The sequence below is a fragment of the Haliaeetus albicilla genome, chromosome 2 (assembly GCF_947461875.1).
Source record: "Haliaeetus albicilla chromosome 2, bHalAlb1.1, whole genome shotgun sequence".
Taxonomy (NCBI): domain Eukaryota; kingdom Metazoa; phylum Chordata; class Aves; order Accipitriformes; family Accipitridae; genus Haliaeetus; species Haliaeetus albicilla.
This window is the reverse complement of record NC_091484.1, coordinates 68799612-68821137: the sequence shown is the minus strand read 5'-3', so window position 1 is coordinate 68821137 and position 21526 is coordinate 68799612. Positions and strand designations below refer to the sequence as shown.

Genomic DNA, 21526 nt, shown 5'->3' with positions numbered 1-21526 from the left:
GTATAACTGCAGCTCAGGAGCGATATCTGTCAGGAATTAGAATTTTTTTTTTTTTCACAGAGCTTAAGTGAAACAGTGTTACCTGATTTATGTTATTGTATGTAACTGTGTATGTATAGATTTAGAACTGTTTAACGCATCTATGTGTGTGCACACAAGAGTTTGGTGCTTCAGGCCTTAAAAAGTAATCCTGAACACTGCAGAAACCAGTAAACTGAAAGCTGTTGAAAGAATGGTTCCCAAGGGAGATAGGAAGGAGGGTGGAAGAGAGAAGAATATACACGTGTTTGGGATCTGATCATATTTTGAAAAGAAACAGAAATGTGATAAGCAGTGAAAACCTGTTCCTGATTCTTGACCATATGTCCAAGAACAGCAAGATACTTAGTGAAGCCCAGAAAATTGGCAATAACTTGTTTATGGGATGGGCTTTTTAAAATTTCAGTCCTGTCTTTCTGTGGTAGAGTCATCTAGCCACAGTGAAAAAAGAAATCTCATCAAATAAGAAACTACCCAATGGTAGTTCTTTCTCTTCTTTCTTCTTTAACTTATGAATATAGCCAATTAGTTACTACTGATTAATCACACATAAAGAGCTCTGATGGGATTAGGTGCAGGGGAAGACTGTGCAGAGTCCAGAGGAAATTAGCAAGATCATTTCAGTGCAGTACAAGATACCGTGCAACCTGGATTTTATTTTAGATTCACCATGGAATTGGTGTTAGGTTACTGGAACTCGGGTGTTCCAAAAACTAATTAAAATACCAGGTTTTTTAATGAGAAAATTTGAGGATGGATGGGCTTCAAAACCTTAACTAAATCTAGTCTCATTTTGATATAAATTTATGTATCTTTATATATTTTCATTTTGTGATATGAAAACCAAAGCAAATTTAAAGCTGTTTTTATTCATGGTGCATACTGTGTTTTTAGTAAGGTATGCTTTTCCTTGGCTTTACGATATGTTAAAAAGCTGAAAATAACATGTGAAAACCACTGAGCTGGTTAATGCCTTTTCTTGTTAATAGCAATGGTGCTCATTCCTAGCTTGAGATCTAGTGTGTTGGCGGATCTTAAATTGGAAGTGGCTCTGGGTTTGGTTTAAATTTTCTCTGATCAACTTATTTAAAAGGAAGCTCAGTTGCCTTGTTAGCTTTGCCAACTCTGCTCTCCTATTTCTCTGCAGACTATTGCAGCTATTTTAAGTTGTAATTGTTTCAGAAATCATTTATGCTGGAGAATGAATTTTTTATTTGTTCTCAAATGTTAATGATTGAAAAATTTTTGAGTAATTAATCCTAAAACATTTGAAATGTTTCAACTGGTAACCCATGAAACTAAAAATAATTCCTGTTTCATATCAGGTTTAAACTGAAAAAAATCCAGTAATTAAATAAATAAGATTTTGACAGTAAAGAACATATTCTCCATGTTTATGCAAGAAATCAAACATAATTTGATTTTTCTTAAACAGGGGAAAGCAGTAGATCATGCATGGTAATGTTAATTGGTGATACTGTCAGGTGTTTTTAGGGATATTAAAATATTTGGCTTTAAGAAGCTGACAAAAATTAACAACAACAGCCTGGTAAGTCAGGTGCACATTCACTGTTCTCATAAGTTCATGGGCACTTTTACTATCAAGAAAGTGAAATGGTGAGCTGTCAAAAATGGTGGAAAATAGTTTTCAGAACTTCTGTCATTAAATTAATTTCTGCTTATGTGTAAACAAGCACATCTATTAAATTTTCTATACTAACACTTAATGTTGCATAATACATTTTTAACCTGACAGTGTCCCTAGATTATCATGTCTGTTTGCTTTCATTTTCCAGCTGGGTTTTAATTTTGCATGCATTTCAGTGAAATATAGTATGCATAATAGTTGTTTCCTGGAAGCATTTTGGGGCTTTCTCTGCTAGTGTTCTCCAAAATGAGCAAGGTAGTGGAATTTATTTTCCTTTTGTAGAGGTTTATTAGCTAATGAATAAGTAATGCAGAAGTGATTCCACTTTATTTACCTATATACATATGTGTTTTTGAACTTAATGTTGTTTGAAGAATAGCTGTAAGTAACAGGGATCCCTTCTTTTTAATGACAACCTAAACAGCTCCAAAGTTTAGTAGCACTAAATATTTCTGTTTTGACAAAAAAATGTCAGCTCTGGTTAGTTTGGCAAAGCAATTTGTAATGTGTAATGCTTGTCCTTAGTTTATCATAGGAGCCTCTGTGAAGCTGTTTTTTTGAAGTAATGCCAATAGAAAGTGGAAGTTGTGCATCTGCTCGCCAAGCAAAGCAGAAACGTAAATCGCACAGTCTTTCAATCCGAAGAACCAACAGTTCCGAGCAAGAACGGGCAGGACTGCAGAGAGACATGTTGGAAGGGCAGGTAAGATAATACACTGGGTATTGGGTATGGGTAACTTCTGTGACTTTTTTTATGAGGAGCGTTTTCTATGTGAAGAAATTACATCAACTTAAGTAATGAAATATGTCCAGTAAAGCTGCAGGAACAGCAGACTTTATTGGTTGTAAGTGCTGACTGTCTTTGGAGAGTGTTGATGTGGATATTGACAGTGTTTCAGGTTGTATTTAGACCTGTGGAGCTTTTTATTGGCTTTTGTGTATTCTTACATGAATGATAAAACCATGAAGAAATAAAAAGAAACATCCTATTTATATCGCTGCACTTCTGCTCTCCACCCCCCCAAGCTGAAGATTGCTTCTTGATTTTGTAAGTTTGAATTTGGAATAGTAGTAACCCAGGAATATGAATAAACCAAAATATTTGTTATTATGACTCTGATAAGGAGGGTATTAGTGGGAATGCTGTTCTGCATTCCTTTCCATAAAGTAAACAAATATTGCCTGCTTGACAGAGGTGTGAGCTAACTTAAATTTTTATTTTGTTATGTAATTTTTTTTTTTTTTTAATTTGGCTCAGATGAAGGTGTGATCTTCTGTATATTAAACTTAAGGGAAAGAACAACAACCACAAACTTCTGTAGTTTTCTTAATCATGTCATTCTGTATAGTGGACGCAATCTGGAGCCACTTCGAGTGTTTCACCTAACAATATTGAGATTAACTGTCGGTAAGGCTCCTACAGGAAGTGGTTGAAGTAGTGCTGCCAAAGATAAGCAAATATCAGTTTGGAAACTATTTATTGTCAAATTGACTATGCAACGTTAATGCGGGCCTGGCAAAGATGATGCAAAACTTGATTTTTATCAGAGAGGTGGTTTGAAATGCTAACAGTGTTTGGCTACAAGAAACCTCACTTTCTGGACTCTGCAGATACTCTGAAGGGAAAATCTTGTGTTTTCTCAGTGTTGTGAGATTTTCTAAGTTTTTTTTTTTAATTGAATCTATTATTCAGTAAATTACAGCATTAGTTTTCTGGAAACTAATAGAGCCCAGGTTGTTGCTTCTAGTCATCTAGAAGTTGGAGAATGTAAGTACTTGGATAGAAAACTGTTTGTGCATTTGGACTATTACAGCCTTACTTCAGAAGAGGAGTGAGGGGCATATGAGAGGTCAAGGCATGCTGTCACTTCTGTGTAGTAAACCAAAATTTTAAGCTGTTTTAATATTTCTTATTGAACTCTAAGTGTATTATGCTGTAATATGTAAATGTTTTAAATGTTTTATGTATCATCTTATTTAATTTTGTTGACCTTTAACCTTGAACAGCCAGTGGCAGATTCTAATGAGCAGAGAGTATTAATACCACTTCACAGCGGAGCTGTAAACCACATGAGATCTAGATAAGTACTTTTGCAGATAAACAGATAACATGACTACATGGTATTTTAATAAGCTAATTTAAATAATGCTGACTTTAAAGAGAGTAAAGGAAGCGGGTGCATTTTACTACGCAGGTTACTTTAGGACAGGTTTAGATTTGCCTATGCTTTCAGGCTCTGAGAAGTGGATTGAAAACCTTTCCTACATCTCCTTTTCTGTTTTGAACGCTGTAGGATAACTTAGCTTCTTTCATAACCTTGCTGTATGGGTTTATTGGGTGATTGAATTGGAAATAATTCTTCAAACTTCAATGTTTCTCTTAATAGTGTTTCATTTGTATAGTATTCTTGTTTAATCAATTTTGTTTCAAGTTGGTTTTAATTGGGATCTGTTTCACATTCTGGCTGACTGTGAATGAATGAACAAAAGTACTGTCTCAAGGGGGAGAGGCAGGTGAAGATACAGAAAGGAATATTCTAGAGGGTCATAGGGAGCATAGTACCACTTCTTTCAGCACAGTGCTTGTTTCAGCACAGTGCCACAGCTTAAAGTAGCTGTGAAACTGGTGTAAAACTGAAGCATGCATGAAGCGGATGTGCTCTATGTCATGGCTATTAGTGGTTTCTCTTGCTCTACTCTTTAAAATTGATGTTCAGAAATAACTTATAAAATCGGGATCATGATAAGCTTTTCTAATTGTTTCTGAAGACAATCGTCTTGACTGTATGAACCAAAATGTGAGTGAGACTACATTCTCGTTGTTTAGATGCTGACTTGGTGGAAGGTGCATGCTGCCCTCTGATGGCTAGTATGCGCATGCTTCCTCCTAATTCAGTCAGTTTATAGGAGTGGAACCAACTTCTTTCGGTTTGGGTTTGCTGGAACACTTAAGAATAAACCAAGCTGTAATCATCCTTAAACTTGCATTGAATAGTGAAGTTCACTCGAATTTGGGCGGTGTCCTGTGCTAACATTTGTACTCCCATTCTAGTAACGCTTCTTATGTACTTCTAGACCTGAAATAGTGGTCTGTGCTGTGACAGAAGCTGACTCAATTGTCTTTTTTTGCTCATAGCTGATGATTTCAAGATTTTGAAATTATGTACTTTTGCTTTGTTTAAAAAAATAGATGTAGCTGATGGCACATTGCCTGTTTATTTGATAGATGAATGCTGATATATTGGTGATATGGTATACATGATACCATATTAATTTTACTTTGAAATTTGGTAACTTGTTTCCTTACATAGGTATTTTGTAGTTTTTGAATACAGCTGCATTATTTACAGGTTTGTCGCGTTAGATATACTGCAAAGGAGTAGTTGAGCTGTTTCATTGTTAGGGTAAAGCTCAGTTAAGTGGAAATGTCTTTTTAAAAAAGTTTATAGGTGGCTACCTAGATAAATAATAAGTGCAGTAAGCTAACTTACATATCGTCCACCAGCAACTGAAGAATAGAACAGGTTTAGTAGAATTTATTTACATAGAGAGCAAGGACAGTTCATCCTTTGATCCATACTTGTAGTAGATTAATTGATTATAGTTATTAGACTAATGACAGTATTTTCTCCTTTCTAATTTGCCATTTTTTTAGTAGCATGTTGTGCTTTACATTTTAAGATATTTGTTAGTACTACGTTCTCAATGTACTGCAGTCAGTTGTCTTCAGCTTTACTTACTGCTCAATGGTGTTTGATAACAGAATCGTTGTAGTGAGAACTTTGACTCCTGACAGAAATTGGTACTTACTTGTTTTGGATATGCTATTCATTTGTTCAGGGAAAATATGGTGCTGATCTCTGTTTTGTAGGCAGATGAATAAAAATTAAATAACTTGCCAACAGAAACTTGTGGTCAAGCTGTGTATTGAGCTCAGATCATATAAATCCTGTGTTAGTAGTTTTACTACATACTTGTTTTTGTGCCTTGGAATTGCTATGTTGATTATGCTGAAGAGAAAAATCAGCCCTGCTCTGTGAATTTGTTTCAAAATACTTTCTGTGAAGAGGAGATGCTTGAATAATATCTAGGGAGGGAGGGAGTAGAAATTGCAGTTTCCTTCACACTTAGTTATGGTTAGTGATAAAAGTATTTAAATGTTAAAAATATGTTTAAAAGGTTAGTTTGTCTCAAGCTTTGGTAATAAGGTGCTTTGTGATGACAACTTCCTAACCTAATGCGTAGTCAACTTCTGAATTACTTTGTTAACCAAAGATATTCTTTCTTCTTGAACTGGGAGCACGTTGACATTATATTGTAAATTTTTTCCACCTTTTTTTTTTTTTAATGAGTTGTACATGTGTCTTGGTTTTATAATTTTTCTCTAGTAAAAGCAAAAAAACCCCACAGGTGATTTGAATTCTCTCCCTTGAAAGAGTATGTAAAATGAAAAATTTTATGATTCACAGAGCTTTTTGTTTTGTGTTCTACACTAGTAGTAGTTTTAATTTCCCCCATTGCTGGGAGATGGAGAGAACTGTTAAAATCAGTTTTAAGATTGAAGGGTAACTACATAAGATGTATGTAAAGAAAAATATAAACTCCGATATTTTGCCTCCTAGGATTCTAAACTACCATCTTCTGTCCGGAATACACTTCTTGAACTTTTTGGACAAATAGAGCGGGAGTTTGAAAACCTGTATATTGAAAATTTGGAATGTGAGTATCTTTTTTTTTTCCCAGCAACTTAACAAATTGTTTAGATTTAGGATATAGTAATGCTAATTGAGATGCTTACCTGGGATACTGTAGTGTAATTAGCGTAGTTTTTCTGTGAGAAGTTTAAGAATTGTTTTGAACTTGTAGCCAAAGATGGAGTTTGTACCTTTTCAGAAAAATCACTTTCTTGGCTCTTTGATGCAACTAGTGAGAAGTGATGTGTGTCATCCTCCTTGACTCTTAGGCAAAGAAAGTGAAGTGGCTGTCTCCTTGTCAATTGTAGGCTCTGGTATATACCATGTTAATCTGGCAGTAACTCCATTCAGCCATTGAGGTTTGTGGCTTTGTTGTATACTTACAGGCTTAATTTTAATAATGTAATATTAGTAAATAAAATTGGAAAAGTGTCTTACTTGAAAACGTGCAAAGTGTGGTGGTTTTGGATCATAGTACCTTGCATAACCAGCACCTGCAACTATTCATGAATTTTGAAGTCGAGCACTCAGATAAAAATTCCAGGTGTTACCTGCAAAAAATGTTATTTGTTTAATGACAGTGCAGTCGTATAGTGATGTAAGAGGATCCAAACTGAGTAACACAGGGAGTCATACAGTAAAGCTTCTGCTCAATTTTTGGATTTTGGAAGCTGTGTTGCGTGGCTTGGCTTGTGAATTGTGGAATCTGTCTGACTTGGTTCCAAGTCAAATTTTTTCCACACCTAATCTGTTCCCACAGTTAAACCAAACACTCATGTTAAAAAAATATTATTGTGTGCTTTTTGAAAATGTGCTGGGTTTTTATTCTCTTAAACTCTGAGATTGTGTTGGTTAAAAGCTATCATCAACACTACACATTTTTAGTGACAATTTGCACAGCTGAGTTCTCAACCTCCTGCTGAGAAGTTGGCTGGTAGCAAGAAAAGTAGGGTTTCCCTCCCCAACCTTCAGAAATGTTTGTCACAAAACAAGTGGTGAATTTGTACCCTCCAGAGCATGATTATTTTCCTTTTGTTCCATTTCTGTTTCTTCTTCATCTTCATCTCACAGTTCTAGTTTGCTCCTGGCCTTTGTCACCTCTTTCCACCCCCCTGACAATTTCTAGATTTTTCTCTTCTGATGCTCAGTCTGTTATTTTTTTGTTCTTGGTCTAATTCCTATGCTAGCGTTGCAGTTATTGTATGTAGAGAATCTTGGGTTTTTCCTCTCTGGCTCTTCATATACTCCCTTTCCCTTATTATATCTTATTTCTAGTTTCTTCCTTTTCTTACCCCTTCCAGGCTTCAGTCTTATCCTTTCAGGCAATTCTTGTATCTGCCTGGCTTGTTTGTTTTAATTATCTGTTACTACAAGCCTGTCTCTTTGTTTGCTTCTCTTTTGTGTTATCTGTGTTTTATAAAAGTTTAGGTTTATGTGACTTGGAAGACAGGGAAGAGAATCTTGCTTTGCTCATTTCAAGCACTTGGATGTGGTATGGAAGTGTAAACTGACTTTTCTAGTGCTTAGAACTGAGACTTCTGTGAATTTCTTAGAAATGGCAAGAATCATACTCCTGATGTGTCACGTTCTCCCACATTTCAAACCCTGGGAGTGAATTACTTTTTTAAAGAACTCCTAAGAATTTGTGCAAAGACAGGCCTAGACTTAAGAACAGGGAAAAACTGCTTGGTTAAAGCCTCTCAATAAGATTTCACCTGAGAACACTTAGAGTATGAGCCCAGATTTGGAGAAAAAACTGTAAGCCACTGAAAATGTTCTTTATAAAATGAAGTTGAGCAACTTTAAACCAGCCCAGCCACTGGAAATCATTTGCAAGTACCTGATTTGTTTTAGCTATGCCATCACTCTGTCTTGTGTTGAAATGGCACTGGTGAGAGTTATAAATAATTGACAGAAAAGCATATTCTTGTTACAAATACATGCCTTTGTCTGATGTGCAATGAAAATATTTTGATCATATTTAGTGTTTCTAAAACAGTTGAATGTAAAATGTATATGTCATTTTACATTTTTTAATGTATTTCAAAGTATAAAAAAATATAGACTTGCTGCACTAACTTTCTTACTGAAACAGTAGACAGGAATTCAGGGGAGAATACTGTTCTGTGATTAAAAAAATCTTTGTCAAGAAATGACATACTAATTCTGTGGCTAAAATATTTCTGATGCTGCAAGTTTTTCTGTCTTCTGTTGGATTTAATTCAATACAGGTGTGTCATGTATTACACAGGAGCTGTTTTGTTAATCCTTAGCCACATTTATTAGTGAAAATTACAGTAATTAGAAGCCACCAATTCCTTGGAATCTGGGTCAAGGTTGATCTCTGGAAAATTCAGCATGAGTCTTGGTTTATGTCTTGGTGAGACCTGCTTTTATAAAATCATAGTTGATCTCTTTTCCTGTCCTTAGCATAAAATAGATTACTTACTAACCATAACAATTCTTAAATAGTACGTTAACGAAACACAATTTTTTATATTAATGTGAATTTTTGGTTTTGTTAGTACGTAGAGAGATTGATACACTGAATGAGCGTTTAGCAGCTGAAGGACAGACGATTGATGGAGCTGAACTGAGCAAAGGACAACTGAAAACAAAAGGTGAGAGAATCACAAAGAATCCTAAGCTAGTATTTTTGAATTCACTTTTTTTGTACTTTGCTGGCCAAAACTTAGAATCTTATTGAAGGGAATTAATACTAGTTACTTATACAAATAAGCTAACGCTGTATTTGAAATATCTTCCTTTGAATTTATTTGTCTCAACAGCCAGTCATAGTACCAGTCAGCTTTCTCAGAAATTAAAGACAACTTACAAGGCATCTACTAGCAAGGTATGAGACAAATTAAACCTCTACTCATTAATGTGTACTCATGAGACTAACATGGCTGTCTTTAAGTTGTAAATTGTGGTTTCTTTAACCTGAGTAGTGCTATTCTTTAAGTAAATCTGCCTCATGAGGAACAGTATGTTTATCGTGGATTCATCAATCACCCATTACTTTAACCACACTATATGATATTTTCATAATTGCTCACCTTTTTTAAACAATGAATGCTGGAGGGGAGAGAGTGTGTGCATACGTGTGTATGTGGGACTACTCTTTCGTAAAGAGAACTAAAACCTCAATTTCATGAAGGAAATAGAGAACTTAAGTAGTGAATTTCTGAATAAAGATTTGGGTATTGCAGTTGAAATGGGGAATTAAATAGGCATCTATATGTGTACTATTATAGGTTGGGTTTTTTTTTTTTAAATTGTTTTTATTTTTTAGCTGTGAGACTAGAATGGTTTGTTTCTTTTATGTTGGAAGCCTTGCAAATTAGTAGCTAGTGATCTTCCTTTTTTGCTTGGTCTCTTAGCACAGTTACCCCTTCTGATATTTTTCATTTTGCACATCTGCATCTGTCTGGTATTTTTGTTTTCCTCTTTCTCTCCCCTTTTTAAATTTTCAGAGTTTGCCCTGTCTCAGGGTAATTTCATGATACATTATTAAGGGTAAATGAAATGTGAGGAAACCACGGTGGGATCTGGGTATGTGAACCAACTATATAAGAAGCTCTGTGGTGACCTGTATTGCAGGCTAATGTCTGGTTATGGAATGACTGTAGCTGTCTTGGAAATACCATGTGTTAAGTAGTCTGAAAATTTGAGACTAAAAGTAAGAATAGTGTGGTGAAATAGATCTAAGTTACTGTGTTTTATTTGGTCTCCTTTTTATTTGATTGTTTTTCAAACTTTCTTTTTTATTCTTGCCAATCTGATGCATAGAGGTGCCTCTTCCTTTTTCTTAAAAGTTAATGTCTTTCAAGTTCTTTAATGAGGCCACTTAAATAGGGACAACATTATTAATAGGGACAATACAATATAGTATTAGTACACCTACTATGTAGTTATGAATTAGTACTTTCTCTGGTTTAGTGGTTTTTTGCTTCGTGGTGTGGTGTTTGGGGTTTTTTTGGTTTTTTTGTTTGTGGTTTGTTTTTTTTTTTTTTTTTAGGCTGGTGTTAAATGCTTGTCTTCTTTTACCTGCTGGCAATGTAGCGCTCATATTCTTTCCCGGGCAAGGCAGGCGGACCTCGCAACTTCAGCATGGGAAGCTGGGAAGTATGGGGTGGAGACTCCTGGGTAACTGCTTTGCTTCCCGGTGTTCTGATATGCATGCACAGCAAAGTAGTAATGAGTAGTGGAACATGGAGATTTTAATACCTTATTATAGACATTGTACATATCTATTATATCAGTCAATAACCAACAGGTGTTTGAATGTGCTGATATATTTCTTTCCACAACTTTGAGTCAGAATTTACTGCAGGGTAGAGAGGAGAGCTGAGGGAAATGGTCAAGTTGAGAGCATCTCTGTCCAGTGTGTTCTCTGAAACCTTTCTGCACTTCATGGGAGTGGCTTTATTTTGACCACTTCATCCTTCCTACACAGAAGAGTCAAAGCTGTAACCTTTTGTTTCTTGAACCCAAACAGACTATAGCCAAAAGTCAGGAAAGACTGTAACTAGGTTTCTAGCAAACTGTGATCTTTCCATCTGTATCCTGACTGGATGCAGTTAGACTTCCCTAATACCTTATCTGGGAAAATGTCATTTGAACAGTTTCAAGAGTTCAGCAGCTTTGAAATTCCTGCGTCTACATTTTTTATGAGCATTGCATGAACAATGCTGTTCACCAAAAATGGGTTGTGTTCCAAACTCAGGGGGTGAGCGGATTGCAACTTTTCAGTCCATCCTTTATACTGTTACTGTATGCCTAATTTAAAACTTGTCAGAAGTCTTTTTTCTTTTTTTTTCCTTTTTAAAATTTTTTCTTTTTTTCCCTGTGGGAAATTAGAACAGACTTAAGTTTTACAAACCAATTGTTTTGTGTAATTGATTACATTTTTCTGATTGCCAACCTATAGAGTTTAGGTTTGTTCTGAAAAGAGCTTTCAATATTTGCTTATTCTAATGAGAAAGCTGATCCTTGACTGCTTTAATGCTGGTAAAACATGCTAAGATTAAAGCAATCTGTTCATTTTCTTGGGGAAAATGCTGAGGTAAACATGCTTAATTTGAGTCCTTCATAGAAAATTCCCATACCTGGATACTTTTTATCCCTTAGCTGAGTTAGGAGTCTGAATATTAAGTTGGCAAAACTCATATCAGAAAAGGGTGCTTTTAGCAGCAGGGGTTATCTACCAGTGCCCAAATCCTGAAGAGATAGAGTAGATTTAGTGCTTGGTAGTCTAAAAATAATTTTTTGTATATGTTAATGGACAAGATCCTGTAATTTAACTGCAGTTGTTTGTAGATGCAGGAATCGCTATGTGAAATTCATGTTTTGATGTTAACAAGATGGTATTGCTGATGTTAACAATTCCAGGCTATGACAGTTGTTAAGACATCAGGAAAACATTAACACTTTATGCAGAGTCCTAAAATAAACTGAAATGATATAACTTGCTCCATCATAAACTAACTTCCAGAATCTCTGATTCTTTTGGCTCAGGAAAAGGACTCTTAAAGGAAGGTACTTCTTCACTCAGCAGTTGAAGGGAATAAAACTTTTTGGAAGATGTAGTTTTTGACTTCACTGCTTAATGTTGCTCCACAGGAAATTCTGTTTGTCACTCACAGTGTAATACTGCTGGCCTGGTCCTGAGTTGACCTAGTTTTCATTCTTATTTTTAATGTGCCCTGTCTACTGAAGGGACATTTTTACAGGGTGTTTCAATTTGTTTGCCATACTATTGTTTCAACTTATATTCTGTTTTCAATTGTTTACATGGTAAACAATTGTTTTCATGGTGTTTCAATTTGTGATTTTTGATTGTTTACATGGCAAACAATTGTTTCCTTATTAACAAATCTCTGTATAGAAAGAAGTACATGAAACTATGTGGATTTAAGAAAGAGGACAGACAAAGGTGAAACACGCTCAAGATATGATTGCCCACTTACTTGTGTTGCAAAGTTGCATGTTATTTAAGTATTTCCTTTCCTTTTTTGGAAAATTGTTTATATATGATTAAGGAACCAGGAAGTAATCCAGACGCTATATAGTTTATCCAGTTACTGGTATGTGAAGTGAGGACAGCAAAAAAGAAAGAAAGAAGAAAAAAAAAAAGTGTAGAAAAAGTGTGTTTTAAAAAAATGTCTATATCTGGATATTTAGTGTTAGATAGTGTTCTTGAACTCTCATCTTCTGTGTGTCTGTTCAAGACCGGTAATACTCCAAAAGAAGTTCTACAGTCTTGACATTAAAAGATCAATGAAACCACTGTCCAGCAGTTTTGGAAAATCTGTGCTTTTGGATGAGTAGGAGATAGTTTCTCCTAGAAAACTTCTGCATGAGGATTTGACTCAGCATTAGAAAGACAGAATGGAAGCATAGCTCGAGTGTGGGGTTGAGAGTTGAAAAACTTCAAGTCTGGAATTTGAGCTGAGCGCTATATTAGTCCTTAACTGTTTACTTAATTCTGCTGTTCCACTTCTCATACATGACTCCATTTAGTTTAAGGATTACATTCAGTGTGAAAGTTGCATCTGTAGGATTGTATTCAAAGCCTATGAAACTCTGCAGTATGGTTGAACTAATAATCTTTACCATTAACCCATTTTTCTTTTCAGTGCATCCTTAATGATTGTTCCTCCTTCTGCTGCGAAACCGAAATGCGTATTAGCTGTTAATTTGGAATTCAAATAGGGCATTATCATTTAATCATTGGAAAGCTGACATGCTCAGGATTTGGAATGCTCTTGCAGATATTCTGTAACTTTAAAAAACCTTTTTAAAAGTAATTTGCTTTAATGACATACTTAAAACCTTCTTTTTTGATACCAAAAACTAATGGGATTTTAACTTTAGTTTATTGCATCTGAAATGTAGACTTAATTAATTTTCTAACTTTTACTAAGCTGTAGATAAATCTTAGTGTGATTTGTGTTGAAGCATTTAAAGGTTTTGACTTAACCAGTCAGATACCTGCTCATAATTGCATGCAGAGAAAAATACTGATAAATGGAAGTCGTCTTTTTGTTTCAGTTTTAACAAGGGTTTTCAGATAGTCTTTTTCAAAGAACAGTTATAAGCTTCAGGACTTGGAGGGTGGGGTAAATATAGGGTATTTTTAATAGTGGTTTTGCTTTTTGAAGTCATCTTTGTCCATTCTTGATTTCTGTTGTCTCTGGAAGTGTTCCAGCAAGACAAATTTATTTTATTTTTTTTTTAAAATATTGCACTCCCCTTTATCTGAAAATGTAGAATTTCTGCAATTCGGTTCCTTTCTGTAGATACTGAGTATTTTCAGCCTTACTGTACTATAGTGCTTTGTTTTACCATTTTTGCAAGACTTTTTCTTCCTTTCATTTGGTATTACTTATGCACATACTAATTTGGATTTAATGAGTCTTCTCTGTTTTCCCCTAGTAGTACTGACTTTGAGGGAATGTGCTTATCAAATGTTTAGATGAGTTTGATATACTTTGGGGAAAAAAAAAAAGCTTTATTACACAAATAAACTGGCATATGCTCTCAGGTTAATGTTTGATTTGATTAGCTTTGTGCAGTTTTGAAGAAAAACAGCAGTGAGTGTTTTAAATGGGAATGTTTCTGGATTTTACTAGAATTACATAGTAAGTACATTTTTTCAAAGACATTACACTGGATAGCATGGACTGTCTTTAAATTATTGGATGCACTTATTTGGAATTAGGCAAGGAAAGTTTTGAGGGGTTTTGGTTTTTTTTAATGGGTTGTTTGTTTGTTTGTTTGTTGGGTTTTTTTTTGTTTTTAAGTATAATCCTTTACCCAAATTGAATGGGAAGTGCACGCTGCATTACTCATTACTCCAATGAGGTTGTGTTATTGTAGTACAGAATGGTTTATCTCGCGTTCTGTAAAAAGGGGGCTGTTTTTAAAAAAAGAAAAAAAAAAAAAATTAAGAGGTATGTTTGCATCCAAACTCACTTTCCTACCATCAAATGTCAAATATTTGACAATAGTGAACTGTCAGAACACTGAAGAATCATTATGAAAAAAGTTAGTATCTATTTGTATCTGTGAAGGTAATTACTTAAATCTTGAGTCAATGTGGAAAAAAATATGTTGGTCTCTCTGCTATTTCAGATTGTATCCAGTTTTAAAACTACAACATCAAGGGCAATCTGTCAACTGGTAAAGGAATATGTTGGCCACAGGGATGGTATTTGGGATGTCAGTGTCGCGAAAACTCAACCAGTGGTGTTGGGAACTGCATCTGCTGGTAAAGTTTTGTGTTGCTTGAATCTTTAGAAAATTCTGGTTTCGTCCCTAAGGTATAGCAAAGGTAGATCAAAACCATACTTGAATACTTAGCTCCACAGTGAAAGAGCTGATTTAAAGAAGTTCAGCAGCTGAAAAATTCTTAAATTGGAGTTTTCTTGACATGCATTTAACCTTTAGAAGGTTCAGGCATCCTTGTTGATCCTTCTAAAGTATGTGCCAGTTAACTTTCGTGCAGGTCATGCTCTCCTTAGAGTCAGCTCTAGTCTGTTGGATGGCGTAAATGGGTGGGTTGGGGAGCTGGTTGCTTGGAGAGGTCTCTCGCACAGAATGTTATATGGCTGTATACAGAGATCCCCACAGACTTTCTATCATAGTATTGTTTAGCCTTTGTTTTATAGAAGCTGTAGACTTGGTCATAGTTTGCATATTCTTGTATACTTACAGTGATCTGGCTTTTGCCTAAGGATGTAGGGACAGCTAAAAATCTTAATTTTCAGTTCTTATTACTAGATTCCTTCCTTCCCACTTGAGAGGGAACAGCTACTAATAAATAAGTCACTAAATCTATTATGATCCAAAAATCAATCTAGAGGCTTGTGTGGTTTTGGAAAATTATTAGGGAAATAAACCATAACCAGTTAGAATTGGTCAGTTTGAAGTGACAGTCTTTTGAAGCTGGAACAGAATCCGAAGACACTGGACATAAATGTAATGGACTAGAAACCTCTGCTTCATGAACTGAACTGTTATCATTTTTGCGTGCCCACTGAGGGACACATTTTGTCTTCGTGTGGAACATCTCGTCTTTGTCCTGATTTAACTTGGAAACAGCTATTCTCCAATTCAGCATTAAGGTTCTCCCCACTTAACAAATATTTTTATTTATTTTGGGGAGTGTGGCAGGATAAAGGAGTGGCATTTGGAGTGATTTCATTTTTAAATAAGTTTTCGTAGTGCTCTGCAGTGACCTATATGCATTTGGGACTTCTATGCAGGAAGTAAATAGTCTGTGCATAGAACTCGTTTGTAGTGACTGCCTGACTTTTTCACCACTGAATGCTTTCTGTGTTCTTTCTGAATCTCATGATACACAGTTGGAGCATTATACATAAGTATATAACCAAGTTAGAAAAAATATCAAAAGTAGAATTTGCCTTTCCAATACTTACTGCAAATTAATCTGATTGGGACAGCACCTTTACTTTTTTGGGGAGATGTGTATTAAGTTACAATGATAGGAAGCTTTCATGTTTTATATGTAAGGGGGTAGTCAAGAGGATTTGGTCTGTTCTACATTTGAAATCTATTTTGTATGGTATGATTTACATTCGAAGATAACTTGTTTGTTGAATCAGTTAAAAGTGAAAACCATACATTTGTAACAATATTTACAGCTACTTTTTAATCTTTGTAGATCACACTGCTTTGCTGTGGAGCATAGAAACAGGGAAGTGCCTCGTCAAGTATGTAGGGCATGTTGGATCAGGTAAGATAAAGGCATGTAGTAAAAACTGGAAACTGTGGGAGGGGCAAATGTGTTTTGGACAACTACAAAAAAATTTATTGTGGTTTCACTTGCAGGTTTGCCAACACCATTAACAAGTCAATTGTGAAGTTCCACTAATCTTCATACATAGAATGTTTTGTAATATGATTCTTTCTTGGGGAGGCGTATTAAGACAGTTCTGTAAATGCCAATGAATTAACAAGTCCATGTAAAGAAATTTACAGGCACAGTTATGACACTCAGAAGTTAAATGTCAGAACTCATTGAGGTCTCATGCATATGCAGAGCAAGAGAAGCTTATATAATTGGAAATTAACTGTTTTGCAAGATTTGTGTTATATTTGGTATACAAAATACAGGTGCTGGGTGAACATCTATTTGCACTTCTTTGTTTAATACATGATCCCATATATAATTTGTTATATATATATATAGTATTAAAATCTTGTTTTGAAGACAGTTAGTTCAATACAGGCATTTGTCTTCCTCTATACCAGTATGAATATTTCAGAAACAGTGTTTTTAAACCCCTTCTTGGGTAGAGAGGTGCAGTGCAGTGAGTGTTTTTGATGTTAATCTTAAGTTTTGGTGTCCACTTTGACAAGCACATGACTAGCCCCATTTTATCTTATAATGGCTTACGATACAGCGCTTTATAGACCAAAGGTGGAGAGGTTTTCCATAGCTTTAACTTGGTTTTGAGTGTTGAGCAATTTGAGTGATCATACCTGGGAGTGTAGAGTCATGCACCCAGAAAATGAGGAACACGGTTACTGACCTGGTATGTTTGGTTAAGTAACTAAGCTAGCACATCACAGGAACTTTGTGGCAAAGAAACAAATAGAATTAAGTTCTTCAGAGAGTGGTCAGCTGCTTCCACCATGAGTTCTACTTTTTTTTCCTGCTATATGACTTCTTTCTCCTACAGCACAAAGATAGTAATAGATAGATGCATAGAAACAACAGGTAACAGTTTAATTTGTTCGGATATCTCAGGTTGCTTGCTGTGTGGATAGGGTACCGTTAGCCTCCATAAAGTCATATTTAAAAACTCCAATCACTTGCATTTTCATGCCAATAGTTTGGGTTTTTTTTGGTTTTTTTTGTTTTTTTTAAATTGCTATTTATTTGGATAACCATGAAAATAATAAAAGCTCTAACCCGTATTTAAACAGTTGTGTGTAAACTAAGTAAAAAAAAAATTATAGACACTATAATTTATAAAAGTTATAGAAATTTATATAAATTATATTAAAAATCATGTGTTTTTCATTTAGTAAAACTTTTCTTCACTTGTTTACGTTTGACAGTTGATTTGAAATGAAGCAAAGTTGTTGGGTGCCAGCAGTTGGTGCACCATTGAGATAGTTCAGTGTGAACAATTTAAGGAGTATTTTTTAAGACTCGTTACACCACACTCTCCTGACAACATAAGCATCTATTTTACTTGTATTATGGATGGAAATGATTTCTTGAAGAACTGTTGAAGAGAAGCTTATGGATTTTGCCGATGAAAGTGCTTAGTAATGAAAAGTAATTGAATCTTATGCACTGAAATAAAAAATGAAGAGCTTTGTAGGCTGATAGGATTATCGCAGGACCATTTTAAAACAATTATGTTTTGATTACATACGGTTGCAGGACTGAAATCTGATTTGTATTATTTGCATTAGGTTTTTATGCATTTGTTCTTGCAATCTTAAGTAATAATCAGAAAGCTGATCATCATATATAGTAAGTTTTCATTATGTTAGAAATAGTTATGAATACTTAAATTCTCTTTATGGAAGTCCAGAACATTATCTCCTGTCATCTTACACATGAGTAGGTGAATGGTTTTTTTTTTTATACTCTGTAACATGGAACACTTGTACTAGATTCAGGAAATAACTTGCTAGAAAATAGGTATTGTTGTATAATCAACTGTAGCTGCTTTCCTTGATACTACGTAGGTTTATGTACTCAAAATACCATTGTGCTTTATCTCACTGAGAGATTGCTATACTACAAAAAATTACTTAAAACTGAAGACGTCTTGATTTTTCTGTGCTTTTAATGATAAAACATTGTGAAATGATTCTTTTAGTATACTAGCTTAAAACTTTACTTTGTTTCACACAGTAAATTCCATAAAGTTTCATCCAACTGAGCAAGTGGCTCTTACAGGTATGTAAATTTTTTTTCATATGCTGAGTATGTTAATCATGATGGAAAAATAAGTGTCATTTGCTAGCATCTTTTTGGTTGTAGCCACTCTCCCTACTCCTCTGTCAGTATCCTTCTTGATTGAATTATTTTTATATTTTAAGGCATAACAAATCAGAGCTAGATCTTTCCATCTGTGTTTGTCGTATCATTGTCATTTGTGCTTACCTGCTCTGAAACAGACACTTAGAATCATAAATCAGCTGAATGTTCACAAGTCCATGCGGCCAGGTGGGATTCATCCCAGAGTACCGAAGGAGCTAGTGAATGTTATGGTAGGACCTGTCTCAATCACCTCAAAGATCTTGGGAGTCTGGAGAGGTCCCTGCTGACTGGAAGCTAGCCAATGTTATTCCAATTTACAAGAAGGGCATGAAGGAAGACCCAGGGAACTACAGACCTGTTAGTCCAACCTCAGTTCCTGGAAAAAATTATGGAGAACATTATACTGGGTACTGCTGAAAGACATTTAAACAATAATGTAATCATCAGGCACAGTCAACATAGGCTCACAAAGCGAAAGTCCTGTTTAACTAATTTGATATCCTTCCATGATAAGGGCAGCCACCAAGTGGATGAAGGGAAGGGGGTGGATGTAGTTTTTCTGGATTTTAGTAAGGCTTTTGATACTGTCCCTCACAGCATCCTTCTGGACAAGTTGTCCAGCTGTGGGATGAACAGGTTCACGGTGCACTGGGCGAAGAACTGGCTGAAGGGCAGAGCTCAAAGGGTTGTAGTACATGGGGCTACATCTGGCTGGCAACCAGTCACCAACGGGTTCCTCAGGGCTTAATTCTAGGGCCAGTTCTGTTCAATATATTGATCAGTGATCTGGATGCAGGAGTTCAATGTGCCATTAGCAAGTTTGCTGATGATACCAAACTGGGAAGTGCTGTTGGCTCTTGAGGGACACTATGCCTTGCAGAGGGATCTAGATAGACTGGAGCATTGGGCAGTGATTAATGGGATGAAATTTAACAAGTCCAAATGCTGGACGCTGCACCTAGGATGGTGTAATGCTACGCACAAGTATAAGTTGGGAGAGGAGTGGCTGGAGAGCAGCCCTGCAGAAAGGGATCTGGGGGTGCTGCTTGACAGCAGGCTCAATATGAGTCAGCAGCGTGCCCTGGCAGCCAAGAGGGCAAACTGCATCCTGGGGTGCATCAAACACAGCATAACCAGCCGGTCCAAAGAGGCGATTACCAGGCTGTGTTCAGCATCGGTGCAGTGTCACCTCAAGTACTGTGTGCAGTTCTGGCCCCACAATTTAAGAAGGATGTGAAGGTCCTTGAAAACGTTCAGAGGAGGGCAGCAAAGCTCGTGAAAGGGCTGGAAGGAATGTCCTATGAGGAGCAGCTAAGGATTTGGGTTTGTCTAGTTTGGAGAAAAGGAGGTTGAGGAGTGACCTCATTGTGCTCTACAGTTTCTCAAGGAGGGGAAGCGGAGAGGGAGGTGCTGAACTCTTCTCCCTGGGATCCAGTGATAGGACACGTGCGAGTGGTTCAAAGCTGTACCAGGGGAGGTTCGGACTGGACATTAGGAAGCATTTCTTTACTGAGAGGGTGGCCAAACACTGGAACAGGCTTCTTGGAGAGGTGCTTGATGCCCCAACCCTGTCAGTGTTTGAGGCATTTGGACAGTGCCCTTAACAACCTGCTTTAAGTTTTGGTCAGCACTGAATTGGTCAGGCAGTTGGACTAGATGATCATTGTTGGTCCCTTCCAGCTGAAATATTCTATCCTGTCCCTATCCTGCCCCTATCCTATCCTACTTCTGTTCTGTTCTATTCCATTCTTAAGCCTTTTGAAATGCATGATATTTCCAGAAGTAAAGGAAAAGAATATTGTGATATTGAGTGTGCAGAAAAAACAGCTCTAAAATATGACTGTTAGTGTAAAGGACTAAGGATACCATCAGTGCAGCTTCAGGTTTGAAAACTGTCTAACGTGGCTAATACTATGGTTCATATGCTCCAGCAATTAGGGCACTAGCTTTGGAATTAAAGAGATCTGGATTCAATTTGCTGCTATTAGGCAAGTCATTGTAAAACGAGGATAATTATTACTGAGGTTAAAAATTAAAACACTGCTTCTTTCTGCATCTACAGTGACCACTTTAAAGGAAGGTGGAGAGTAGAATGCCTTCTATCTAGGCTAACAATGATTTAAGTTTGGCTATTTGGATTTTTCTGTTTTCATATGCTAACTGTAGCTATCCTTTCAGTACCGTAAACAATGTTGCTATATAAACTGACTTACAAAAACCAAACCAAACAAAAGCTGCCCATAGCTAGATTTTTGTTCTGCTGTTATTTTTCTGAGAGGTGGTTGTGCAAAGTATTTTCACTGAAAGTTTTCTGCAGACCTGTTCTTCAGTGTCACTTGATTGATTTAGAACTGATTAAAATAAAAAAACTTCCTCCCTGATCCAGAATACTGACCCCAGAAATAATGTAAGGTTGACCTTTCTTCTAGCCTTCTAACTTGGTCTATTAGATGAGATTCTTTTCCTAGTGCTTTCATGTACATTGTATTCGCCAGAGCTATGCATACCCATAACAAACTGTATTTCTTCTCAATCTAGAGCGCTCAGCACTGTACCCCTAGGTATTAGAGCACGTTTGTTCTGTCCATAACAAGGAGAAGTCTATTTCAAAAACAAATGAAGTCTAAAATCAGATGGTACCTGCTGAGCTGTAAACTGGTGCTAGTTAAGCTGAGTTGCTTAAGGCAGAAGCAGAATAGCTTCGCACTTGCTCTTTTGGGTTTCTCATTAAAACCATGCTAAAAACATTTAGTGGGAGAAATCACTGAATGAAGAACCACCCCAGTATTTTCAGAAATAGCAAATGAAGGATGGCACCTGTTGATGTATATAAAATGCCTTCTTCAGATGTTACATATTAGAACAGCAGTGATATTCGTGTTCTGATGTATAGTATTTAAGTGGATGTTTTCACTGTAGGAATGATTAATGTGGTAGCTACTTCTATTTTTGCATAATGAATTATGTTCTTACCAGTATTGAAGCCAGGATAGTAACTGTTGATGTTGAGACTTGCTTACCAAAAAAGTCATGATGGTATCTGTTAGAAAAAGATGCAACTCGGACAGTATTGCCAAATGTAATGTTAAAGCTTGTTTTTATTGTCTGTGG

At 36.0% G+C, this 21526-nt stretch overlaps 1 protein-coding gene across 2 annotated transcripts in view; it reads left to right on the top strand.

The window, feature by feature from the left end:
* The window catches only part of WDR37 (WD repeat domain 37), a 48847-nt gene that overhangs the window by 7280 nt on the left and 20041 nt on the right, over positions 1 to 21526 (top strand). For both annotated transcript variants that reach the window (XM_069778155.1, XM_069778154.1), the window contains 7 exons: positions 2213 to 2390; positions 6310 to 6406; positions 8907 to 9002; positions 9171 to 9235; positions 14521 to 14656; positions 16073 to 16144; positions 18287 to 18331. In XM_069778155.1, coding sequence (XP_069634256.1) covers positions 2253 to 2390; positions 6310 to 6406; positions 8907 to 9002; positions 9171 to 9235; positions 14521 to 14656; positions 16073 to 16144; positions 18287 to 18331 — 649 coding nt within the window. In that variant the 5' untranslated portion in view covers positions 2213 to 2252. The remainder of the gene's footprint in view (positions 1 to 2212; positions 2391 to 6309; positions 6407 to 8906; positions 9003 to 9170; positions 9236 to 14520; positions 14657 to 16072; positions 16145 to 18286; positions 18332 to 21526) is intronic.